At 44.9% G+C, this 12795-nt stretch overlaps 2 protein-coding genes and 1 pseudogene across 4 annotated transcripts in view; 1 reads left to right on the top strand and 2 right to left on the bottom strand.

Annotated features, from left to right (window-relative positions):
- The window catches only part of LOC144695267 (uncharacterized), a 556511-nt gene that overhangs the window by 131317 nt on the left and 412399 nt on the right, over positions 1-12795 (bottom strand). The gene's annotated exons all lie outside the window — the stretch shown is intronic.
- LOC144695167 (uncharacterized) overlaps positions 1-12795 on the top strand; it is a 78035-nt pseudogene that overhangs the window by 49338 nt on the left and 15902 nt on the right. The gene's annotated exons all lie outside the window — the stretch shown is intronic.
- Positions 1-12795, bottom strand: part of LOC144695280 (uncharacterized) — a 16795-nt gene extending 4000 nt beyond the window's left edge. The window contains 1 exon segment of the mRNA XM_078566195.1: positions 10493-12795. Within this exon segment, the coding sequence (XP_078422321.1) occupies positions 10493-12451 (1959 nt within the window). The 5' untranslated portion in view covers positions 12452-12795.

Here is a 12795-nt window from a genome sequence, read left to right as displayed (position 1 = left end):
GTGTAGTATGGTGCAATCCTTCTGTAAAACAGAAAAGGAAACATGATTTAATCCAACTCCCACTCCTCCTTTGTTGAAGAGGCTGACTCCTCAGTTGGATACTGTTCCACAGTGAGTGCCTGTCTGCTATTCCCCTGTGGGGGATCAGATGCAAGTCCTTTCTTTTTCCTCACTTGACTGTCACACATCCTCTGCTTCCAGCAGGGACACTGGATAGTTACCAGGAGCAGACAATGTGGCTGCTTTCTTTCCTCAACCCAGGTTCTCATCTTCCCAGGCACTATGAGGACAATGGAAAAGTCAGTCGGGCGGAGTGTTAAACAATTCACTACCAATTCGCTATGAGCTTGCGTCACTCAGGAAAAATGTTAAATCAGTGGAGATTTTGAAATTTCTCCCCTTGTTTTCCAAAATGATTTGAAGAAAACACACTGGACAGGAAGTGCTAGAAGCTAAGGAAAATATTCAGTCAGTTCAGCCCAATTGGTCCATGCTGGTGTTTATGCTTCACACGAGCCTCCTCTCAACTCCTCTTCATCTCCCCTATCAGCATATCCTTCTGCTCCTTTCTCCCTCATGTGCTTATCTAGTTTCCCCTTAAAGGTGTCTATGCTGTTCACCTCAACCACTCCATGCTGTGAAACTAAATTTAATAAATTTTGGAATTTGTTGATTAGAATCAAAATAAAAACATGAAAACTTTCAGATTGTCCTCAAAGCCCAAATATTGCTGCTACAACTGCCTGGTCTGGTCTACATGTGACTCCAGTTCCACATAATATGGTTGACTCTGAACTGCTCTCTGAAGTGACCAAGCAAACAATGATAAACAGTCACTACAAAGTCCAAAAATAAGAAGAAAATCAGATAGATCTGGACAATCCTGGCACTGTGTCAGAATAAGATTAACGTGATCTCAGCCCAGTGAAATCTGTAAAGTCTCTCTTGCCAAGGTCTGAGGACAAGTACTCAAGTGAGGAGAGCTGCCCCACAAACTGGTCAAGTAGCAATGATAATCACTGAATCATATCAATCTGGAAACATCCCAGACTCCTCCGTTGCCACCCCTGGGTATGTCCCATCCCACTGGCAGGTGGATAAATCTCAATATTGACTCCATGGAGTCTCATGGTTTCAGGTCAAAGAAGTTCAAGGAAAACTACCACTCCTCTCCCAACTGATGAATGAGTACTTCACCATGTTAATCATCACTAGGGAAGTAGACTAAGGACAGATCCCAAAACTGGGTATCTATGAGGTGCAGTGAGCCATCAGCAGCAGCAGGATTGTATTCCACCACAATCTCACTTCCTGGCACAGCCCTCATTCCATAATTATCATCAAACCAATAGATCGACATGTCAGGAGCAGCATTGGTTCCCTCTCTGCTGCTTGCCTCTCTGCCCACTGCCTCCTCTCTATCTGGGCTGAGATCAGGAACTACCCCCAGCCCCACCTCCCACTCTGTCCATGCAGGGAGGGGGACTGCAGCCTGAAGGTGCATCCTTCAGTGCTCCTTGACACACTGAGTTTGAACTAGTGTGCAGCCATTCCTACCCTGCTCTGCTGCCAGTTATAGGTTATAACCCTATCTCCCTTTACAATGAGTCTGCCCCCTCACTGGGAGACTGCTTCAGAGCGAGCATCAGTGGGATAGTGAACAATGAGGGGAATCACACTGCTCCTACTGAACGCCTGGTCACTTTCTGACTTTTTACACAACGAAAATCAACAACAACAACTTGCATTTATATAGTTCCTTTAACATAGCTCCATGGCCCAAGGTGCTTTGCAAGAGCATTAACAAAATTTGGGAGCTTGCTGTGCACACATTAGCTGCCACCTTTCCTACATGACAACAGTGACCACACTTCAAAAGTACTTCATTGGCTGCAAAGAGCTTTGGGGCATCTGGTGGTTGTGAAAGGCTGTATATAAATGCTAGTCCTTTTTTATTATGTTTTCTGAGGAGGTTACAGAGATAGGGAGGGTGGGAGTTCTTGAAGGGATTTGAAAAGACAGGAAATATCCAGATCCCAACACACAGACAGAACTGACCATTCACAGTCCACAGGATAATAACCAGCTCCCAACACACACAGAACTCAACAATAGGAAATCAGTAAGAATCCTCAGACACTCTGCACCTCCCAGATAATTACACCTCACCTTCTCATATTCAGTAATGAGCCATCAACAAAAGTCAGCCTGTAAATCAGAAGGGAAATGCTTCCAATAAACACACTCAATATCCAACACACAGCTCCAGGCAAACAGTTCAGCACAAAGCACCGAGTAAACAGCTCTCTCAGCTGGATGTTCTCACACAGCATAAGGGGCATTTCCACAGCTGATTCCCCACAGGATAGTCAGGCTGCCTGAAGATTAGTGTGGATATTATGTGATGTAATTATTATAAATTGTGTTCGTTCACTCACCATCTCCTGAGTAGGTTTTGAGTCCCTACAGGAAGTGAAGCAGCTGTGGAACAGGAAGAGGAGGGAAGGGGCAGAGTGGGTGGGGCTCTCTGATTGACGTCTCTCACAGCCAATCCAAATATTTCTGGAGTAACATGAATTTCCTGAAGTTTGGGAAACTGACCGGTGAAACGGAGGCGACTTTGAGCAGCAGATCAGGTGGGGATTTAAACTTGTCATTGTCCCATCTGAATAAAAGCTTACTTATTACAGCTGCTGTCTCAATTCCTTCTGGTAAATGTTTGACAGAGATTTCTAGTGTGGGAATAACATTCTTCATCCTCGGAGACTTTCAAACTGACAACATCAGTGTGGGATGTGTAACCTCGGATGTGTTTGACAGCAGATCAGAAGAGGAAGATACAGCATCCAAGGCTGCGATGACGTGCAATGGCAGGATCAGCACATACACAGCAGTGAGGGAAACAGGAGAGAGGTGCTGGGGAGGGAGGGTTGAGGGGGACACAAGAGGGGCACTTGAAGGGGAGAGAGAGGAGAGTGGCCGGATGCTGGGGGTGTCTCTGTGAGTTGCAGTGATTCAGTGACTCAGAGAGAAAAGTAGGATTAGTCCACTTCTAGTGCATTAGAAGTAGTGCAAGTCCACTTCCCATGATAAAAGCAAAATACTGCAGATGCTGAAAATCTGAAACAAAAACAGGAAGTGCTGTAAAAACTCAGCAGGTCTGACAGCATCTGTCAAGAGAGAAACAGAGTTGATGTTTTGAGTCTGTATGACTCTTCTTCAGAGCTAAAGAGAAATAGAAATGTGATGAAATTTATACTGTTTAAGAGGGTTGGAGCATGTGAAGCTGGATAGGTCAGTGATAGGTGGGGGCAAAGGAGAGAGAGATTGACAAATATGTCATGAACCAAAGGACAAAGGGAGTGTTAATGGTAATGGAGGAGCTAAAAAAAAGGTGCCGATAGTGGCAAAGGTAAGAAAGCAAGATGTGATAATAGCAGAACAAGGGTGAGCACTCTGAAAAGAACAACATGAACAAGTAATAGATGGCCCTTGTGGGTGTTGGGGTGGGGGGAGGGGGCAGTGGTGGGGCCAAAAGGATCGAAAATGGGATAAAAGAGGATAAAACAATGAATGAATAAAAATAAATAAAAAATAATTTTAAAAATAAAAATAAGTGGATAAAAAATAAAAATGAATTTTGAAAAAAAGAAATAAAAAGGGCTTGGGGATGGAGGAGAGAGTTCATGGTCTGAAGTTGTTGAACTTAATGTTAAGTCCAGAAGGCTGTCAAGTGCCTAATCGGAAGATGAGGTGCTGTTCCTCCAGTTTGCATTGGGCTTCACTGGAACATTGCAGCAGACCAAGGACGGATATGAGACCAGGATGGGGTGTTGAAATGGCAAGCGACAGGAAGATCTGGGTCATGCTTGCGGACAGACCGAAGGTGTTCCACAAAGCGGTCACCCAGTCTGCGTTTGGTCTCCTCAATGTAGAGGAGACCGCATTGGGAGCAGCGAATGCAGTAGACCAAATTGAAGGAGATACAAGTGAAGCACTCCTTCACCTGAAAGGAGTGTTTGGACCCTTGGAAGGTGAGCGATGAGGGAGGAGGTAAAGAAGCAGGTGGTGCGCCTTCTGCCATTGCATGGGAAGGTGCCGTGGGAAGGGGATGAGGTGGAGGAACTGGAGGAACAGCACCTCATCTTCCGAGTACACACTTTACAGCCTTCCGGACTTAACCCTGAGTTCAACAACTTCAGACCATGAATTTTGTTCTCTATCTTCACCCCTTTTTCCAAAATTCATTTTTATTTTTTAACCACTTATTTTTTTAATTTTTATTCATTGTTTTATCCCTTTTTTTAAATCCCCCTTTTTATCCCATTTTCGATTATTTTTCCCCACCACTGCCCCCTCCACCCCACTGCCACAAGGGCCACCTATTACTTGTTCATGTTGTTCTTTTCAGAGTGCTTACTCTTGTCCTGCTATTATCATATTCTGCTTTCTTGCCTTTGCCACTATCAGCACCTCCTTTAGCCCTTACCACTACCATTAACACTCCCTTTGTCCTTTAGTTCTTGGTATCTTTGTCAATCTGTCCTTTGCTCCCACCTATCACTCGCCTTCTATCCAGCTTCACCTGCTCCACCCCGCTTAAACAGTATAAATTTAATCATATTTCTACTTCTCTTTAGCTCTGAAGAAGTCATACAGACGCAAAACAATATTTGTTTCTCTCTCCACAGATGCTGTCAGGCCTGCTGAGTTTTTCCAGCATTTTCTGTTTTTGTTCCATATGCCATGAGTTGATATCTGACAGCCCTGCTCTGTCCAAGCATCGCTTCCTCTGGTGGTTCAGCTCCCCTCAGCTCCAGTTTGTGATTCATAGTATTCACATCATCTGGTTCCTCTCCCGGGACGCCCCGGTCCATTCACCTCTCCCGGGACGCCCCGGTCCATTCACCTCTCCCGGGACGCCCCGGTCCATTCACCTCTCCCGGGACGCCCCGGTCCATTCACCTCTCCCGGGACGCCCCAGTCCATTCACCTCTCTCGGGATGTCCCAGTCCATTCCCCTCTCCCGGGACGTCCCGGTCCATTCACCTCTCCCAGGACGTCCCGGTCCATTCCCCTCTCCCGGGATGTCCCAATCCACTCACCTGTCCCGGGATGTCCTGGTCCATTCACCTTTCCTGGTTCCTCTCCTGGACTGTCCCAGTCTAGACCTTGTTTGAGAGTGATATTGTTCAATGTGCAGCACACGAGGATGATTGTGACCATTCTCTCTCCCGCTCTGGGGAATACTGTGATCCACCCCCAGGTGTAGCCAGTACCTGAAACAGTTCTTCAACATCCCACTAGCTTCTCTCTGTGAGCTGCCTCAGAGAGGCATTAATAAACGACACCACCTCCTCAGTGTGCGGCGCATGAAATGGTGACATCAGCCATTGAAGAAAGGGATGGACCTTGTTCCTAATCAGCTGAACATCAGGTCACTCCCCTTCCCCAAATATGGGTCTGATGTCCAAGTCCCTGACAATGAAAGCATTGTGAGATGATCCAGTGTGAGTGATGTTCACATGGAGTATTCTTAGACGGACATTACACACTACATGAAGGAGGGGAATTGCTTTCTGTTCAGGTAGCTCTGTGAGTCTCCTCGGGTGACCTTCAATGTCATGTGAGTGTTATCAATCACTCCCAGCACCTTGGGGAAGCAGCTATTCTATAAAACTCCAGTCACCTCTGCTGCTGCTCTGAGTTTTGTATTGAATTTAATGGTCAATTACTCTGCGGAGTCATTTACTCTCCTCCTCATCCCTTCCTCTTTCCTTCTCCTCTCTCACCTCTTTCTAACTCTTCACTTCATTCTCAACCTTTCTCCTCCCCCTCTCTCTTCCTCTTTCCTCCCATTCCTCTCTCGCTCTATTTTTCCTCCTCCAGTATTATAAAGATGAGAGGAATAGAAAGAAAGTTCACCATTTTAAACTCTATCATAAATGAAAAAACAAAGCAGAAACTCCATACAATATTATTGAGGTTATAATATAATTATGACTATATTAAAGTATTGTGAACTATTTCTCCTGTTTATGTGACACAACTGAAATAACCTATTATCTGTGGGCCTGTAGTTTGCTGAAATATTTGCTGGCCACACCATGTTGACTAGAGCCATGAGCATGACTGATTGTTGGTGCCTGAATGCCCAAAAACCCTGAGTGTAATTTGAAGAGCCACCTCAAACAAGGGCAGCAGGTGTATGGGAACACCATCACCTACAAATTCCCCGCCAAGCCACTCACCATCCTGAAACTTGAAATGACTGTCATAACCCATTTTTTGCAATTTGTATGTTTCGAGATGCAGGCTTTGAATCCAGTAGTAATCAGACCACCAAGTCTCAAGAGGCTTTTATAAAACTAAATTAAACATTTATTAATACAAGGAAGATTGTAAGCACATACATATGTCTACAAAATTATCACAATAATAACTACAAAAATCTCTTAATTAATGTGACTCCTCGTTACACCTCTGTTAAGGCCAAAGTAAAACACATAGATTTAAACAGACCCCTGGAAAAGCACATTCTGGACAGTCGCATTCAAAATTAGTTTCTTTCAGCTCTGGGACCTTGCAGACAGCAGTTTGAGGCTTACAGGCTGGAGGCTTTAGATCTTAAAATCCCTTCTCTTTTTCCAACAGCTTTCTCTTCCTTTATATATATTTTCCTCTTTGAATGCAAATTCTCATTGTATTACTAGGTTTTTTTGAACTTTAGCTCTTCTAATAAAACTCTTTCATAACACCAATTATATTAGTAAGCTTTGGGAAAAGTAAACACATTGTTTGACTTCATCTGGCTAGGTGTAATATTGCACTCATTTTTTTGAATGATTTATTTAAAAATGAAAATTGCCCCCTTCACACTTCACTTTGTAACTTCCCTATGTTTACCGAATTACCATTTCAAACCAACTTTTCTTCTATACATCAAAGCCTTCAGGCCAGCTGGCATTAATCCAATTAAGACACACACACCTATACTAACTTAGACACAGACACCACTAGAACTCTATTTTTAAATAATTTCCAATAACATTATAGACATTATTATATCTTATTGATACCATAATCAGGATAGTAGTCCTCCCAGACAGGACAGTACAAACATTACCCATGGTATTAGTCAAACACCCGTCACCTGAAGAGGATCTGTCTATAATTCACATCACCAACTAAAGCAGGGTCCGATTCTACCCCATATCCACTCCTGAGAACTGGCTCACTTTACTAACACACACACTCACATCAGGAGAAACTCTCTCAGAATACTATGGACAGAAGTTTCTTTAAAATCCCTGTGCTCTCAATTCCAATGGTCAGAAATGACACCGAACTTTAGTGACACAGGATGGAGTTCATTTCCATCTTACAAACACTGAAGAGATCAAGAAAGGTTTGCAAATCTGGTGCACTGCAGTCACTGCAAACTGTCAATCATGTGTATCTGTGGTGGTCAGTTTAATTTTGGCACAGAGGTGACCGAGGTAAATGAGTTTCCCATCTAAATGGTATTTAATACTGACACCAGAGGGCAGTTGATCTTTGATGAGGTGAACAGTCACTGTCAGGTAGATTGTAAATAGAATGGGGGCTATCACACAGCCTTCCTTGATACCAGTCTGGATTTTGAAGGCTTCTGTTTCAGATCTCCCACTCAAGACAGTTGCAGTCATATCATCATGAAGCAATTGCAGGATTGTGATGAAGTTTCTTAGGAGCACAAATCATTGGAGCATAATCCATAGAGCCTTGCAATTTACTGAGACAAATGCTTTGATCATGTCGATGAATGTAATGAAGAGTTCCTGGTGTTGTTCTCGACATTTTTCTTTTCTTTATTTGTTGGTGGGATGTGGGCATCGCTGGCTGGGCCAGCATTTATTGCCGAACCTTAACTGCCCTTGTTCAGAGGGCATTTAAGAGTCAACTACACTGCTGTGGGTCTGGACTCATATGTAGGCCGGTTCAGGTAAGGATTTCCTTCCCTAAAGGACATTAGTAAACCAGATGGGTTTTACAAAAATCAACAATGGTTTCATTAGACTTTTAATTCCAGATATTTATTGAATTCAAATTCCACCATCTGCCATGGTGGGATTCGAACCCAGGTGCCCAGAGCATTCCCCTGGGTCTCTGGATTACCAGTCCAGTGACAGTACCACTATGCCACTGCCTCCTTCATAAAGGGGGGGATTTGTCTGGAAACAAAGGCCATATTGGAGGTTCCTCTGGAAGGTCTAAAGCCAAGTCAAAGTTCTAAGTGATGTCTGTATCACTCGATCCATGTGGGGGACTGATGCCCGCTGGACAGATCATCGACTTGTTCGATTGGTGATGAACATCCACCCAGCAACAACACATCACAAGGTCCAAAAGTCCAAGAGGAAGAAGATTAATGTCTCAGCCCTAAAACAGCCCGACCGAAGAGAGGAATTCCAGGTGCAGCTCATGACCAATCTGGAAAATCTTCACACATCCAACTCAATTCCTGAACAGTGGGATCAAAATAAAGCCAGCTGTACTAAACTCCTGTGTCCAGACCATTTGGTTCAAGCATCGTCATCACTGGTTCCACGAACATGACGCTCAAATATGTGACCTCCTGGAACAAAAGCGATCAGCCTTCATTGCCTGGCAGAACAACCCAAGGTCACAACTCAAGAAGGCAGCATTTCAACAGCTTAAGGCTGATGCCCAAAGACAAATCCGGAAGATAAAGGACATGTGATGGGAAAAGAAAGCCCGAGGGATCCAGCAGTATCTGGATCATGACATGTGAAGCTTTTCTTTTGATGCGACCAGGGACATCTAGAGTAAAAACAAAGTGCTACAGATGCTGGAGATCTGAAATAAAAACAGAAAGTGCTGCAGAAACTCAGCAGGTCAGGCAGCATCTGTGGAGAGAAAAATTCCCACAGATGCTGCTTGACCTGCTGAGTTCCTCCAGAATTTTCTGTTTTCATTTCAGGGCGATCTATAGATCAAGATAAATGGGAAAAATCCCCTTCATTCACAGGATGGTGTTTCTCTTTTTAAGGATGACAATGCCATCTGTTAACGCTGGACAGAAGACTTGGAACAACTCCTCAACCATGCATCCACAGTGGCAGCTGAAACCCTCCAGTCTATCCCTCAGTGTCTGCGGTAGAATCCATGGGTAAGTCATCATCGATGGGAGAGCTGCAACAATCAAACAGATGAAAAACAACAAAGCCTGTGGCCCCGATGGTATTCCAGCTGAGGTCTTCAAAAGCTGGTGGACTTCTGCTCACATCAAGACTCCATGAACTCATCCTATGGATTTGGGAAGAAAAAGAACTCCCCCAACTACAAGAATGTGACAATTGTAAGTATCTTCAAGAAGGAAGATAAATCATGCTGTGGAAACGATTGAGATATTTCCATCTTGTCCATAGCAGGAAAATCCTGGCACGCATTCTAATGAATTGACTGTGAATAGAAGCTCAGAAGCTACATATATTCTATGAGAAGCTACATATATTCACACACTGGGCCCTGTCCTTTGAAGACAAAAGGAGCATTGTGTCTTTTCCAAGTAAACAAAAGCTCAGGGTACAACCATTCCCTGGTTCATTCTCCAGGGTAATCCCTTGACTACAGTCACCCTGCCTGGTTTAAATTAAACAAAGCTTGGCAGTTAACTATCACTTACTGTTGCATTCTCCTTGGCAACACTTCAACCAGAGTACACTTGCCAACCAATCAGCACTTGCTTCTCATGCAGTACAAATTGTTGTTCCCTTTGCAATTTGGGATTCTTGTGAATTGCTCTGATGAGTGCAAGAGGAAACGCTTCGACAGCATGTCTCTTTTCTCAACAATACAGTGAATGTTGCGGGACAATGGAGACCATCACAGCCGAGACACATCCTGGCTTCCCAGTCTTCCCAGCTGGGGTCACTGATCAGGAATGGGATTCCTGGCTGATTGCCCCCTTCCATAGACCAGAGACATTGAGGCTAATTGAAATATCTCCATTACTACCTAAGGAACTCATACGAATAGAGTTTCTCCCCTGTAGGAGTACGTTGATGGACCAGGGGACACTCTGACTATGTGAAAGCCTTGTCACACACCTCACGCCTGAATAGTTTCTCACCAGTGTGAATCCACTCGTGCTCACAAACATCGCACCTGAAGGGTTTCTCCCCTGAGATCGCTTGTGTTCCAGGATGTTTGAAGACTTCAAGAGAATTTTATTTGTAAATCTCACACTTAAGAGTCACTCCTGTGTGTGAATGTCTGATGGACCAGGAGGTTCAATGAGTTTGTGAAGGCTTTGTCACACACCTCATTCTGGAATGGTTTCTCTCCAATATGAATGTGTGGTGATTCACCAGGCCTGATGATTGTGCAAAGCCTTCATTACACACCTCACACTTGAACAGATTCTCCCTGTGTGAATATGTCACTGTTTCATGAGCATTGTTTACGGTGTGAAAGCTCAGTTGCACACCTCACACTTGAACAGCTTCTCCCTTGTGTGAATGTGCCGGTGACTTAACAGGCCTGATAACTGTGCAAAGCCCTTATTACACACCTCACATGTGAACGGTTTCTCCCCTGTGTGAAGGCGGTGGTGTTCACAGAGAGTTGACAACCGTGAGAATGATTTGTCACACACTTTGCATGTGAATGGTTTCTCTCCAGTGTGGATGCGTTGGTGTACAAGAAAGTGAGATGAGCGTGAGAATGATTTGTCGCACACCTCACACTTGAACGGTTTCTCCCCAGTGTGAATGCGTCGGTGTTGCACAAGCGCCGATGACTGCGTGAAAGCTCGGTCACACAACTCACACTTGAATGGTTTCTCCCCAGTGTGAATGCGTCGGTGTTGCACGAGCGTCGATGACTGTGTGAACGCTCGGTCACACATCTCACACTTGAAGGGTTTCTCCCCTGTGTGAACTCTCTGGTGCGACAGGAGCTCAGACGATTGGATGAAAGACATATCACAAACCTCACACCTGAAGGGTTTCTCTCCTGTGTGAATGCTCTGATGTCTCAGGAGCCTCGTAGATCTCACGAAAGCTTTATCGCAAACATCACACTTGAAGGGTTTCTCCCCTGTGTGAATTCTCTGATGATCCAGCAGACTTGATGACCGCGAGAATGATTTCTCACACACTTCACACTTGAATGGTTTCTCTCCAGTGTGAATAATTTGGTGTTCACGGAGGTATGATGGCTGAGAGAATGATTTGTCACACACCTCGCATCTGAACGGTTTCTCCCTTGTGTGAATGCGTTGGTGGACATGGAGGTATTTTGACCTTGAGAATGATTTGTCACACACCTCACACCTGAATGGTTTCTCCCCTGTGTGAATCCTGTGATGCTCCAGGAGATTTGATGACGTCAAGAATAATTTGTCACACACCTCGCAGCTGAATGGTTTCTCCCCGGTGTGAACGCGTTGGTGTGTGCGGAGGTTCGCTGATGTCGAGAATGAACTGTCACACACCACACACCTGAATGGTTTCTCCCCTGTGTGAATCCTCTGATGCTTCAGGAGATGTGATGACTGAGAGAACGATTTCTCACACACTTCACACTTGAACGGTTTCTCCCCTGTGTGAGTGCGTTGGTGTTTACGGAGGTTCCCTGACGTTGAGAATGATTTGTCACACACCTCACATGTGAATGGTTTCTCCCCGGTGTGAAGGCGTTGGTGTGTGCGGAGGTTTGCTGATGTTGAGAATGAATTGTCACATACCACACACGTGAATGGTTTCTCCCCAGTGTGAATCCTCCGATGGTCCAGGAGATGTGATGACTGAGAGAATGATTTGTCACATACCTCGCAAGTGAATGGTTTCTCCCCTGTGTGAATCCTCTGATGCTGCCGGAGACTCGATGCCTGAGAGAATGATTTCTCACACACTTCACACCTGAATGGTTTCTCCCCTGTGTGAGTGCGTTGGTGTTTACGGAGGCTCCATGATATTGAGAATGATTTCTCACACACCTCACATGTGAATGGTTTCTCGCCCGTGTGAATTCGTTGGTGTTTGCGGAGATTTGATGAATCCGAGAATGATTTCTCACACACCTTACACATGAACGGTTTCTCCCCAGTGTGAATGCGTTGGTGTGTGCAGAATTCCGAGGACGACAGGAATGATTTGTCACAGACCTTACACCTGAAGGGTTTCTCCCCTGTGTGAATGCGTTGGTGTGTGCTGAGTTTCGACAACTCCGAGAATGATCTCTCACACACCTCACACGTGAATGGCTTCTCCCCAGTGTGAGTGAGCTGGTGTTTCACTAAGCCTGGTAACTGTGCAAAACCCTTGTTACACACCTCACATTCGAATGGCTTCTCCCCAGTGTGGCTGCGTTGGTGATTCTCGAATGTTAATGGATGTGTGAAAGCTCGATCACACACCTCACACTTGAATGGCTTATCTTCCATGTAGCTGTCGTGTTACTGGTGGGACAACAAATGCACCTTGCGTGTTAGGCAATCTTAGGAACCTGTGGAGCCCTCCTCACACTTGAACAGCCACTGACCTGTAGGAATGGGTCAGTGGTTCATGAGGCTCGATGAATGTTTGAAGCTTTTACCACGTTTGGAGCCACTCACACTTCTTCCCAGCCTCACCCTGACTGATTGCCCACAGCCGAACCTTCAGAAAGGTTGGTTCTGATGTAAGGTTCCACACCACTGACCAGTTTCAGATCTGATTATATGTCAAAGCTCCCCTGACCTGACTGAGTTCCAGATGATGGTTTCACTGCCCAACCTTCTCTGTGTTG

This window comes from Cetorhinus maximus, chromosome 21 (genome assembly GCF_964194155.1).
Source record: "Cetorhinus maximus chromosome 21, sCetMax3.hap1.1, whole genome shotgun sequence".
Taxonomy (NCBI): domain Eukaryota; kingdom Metazoa; phylum Chordata; class Chondrichthyes; order Lamniformes; family Cetorhinidae; genus Cetorhinus; species Cetorhinus maximus.
The sequence above is the reverse complement of the archived record's forward strand: the minus strand, read 5'-3'. Positions and strand labels throughout refer to the sequence as shown.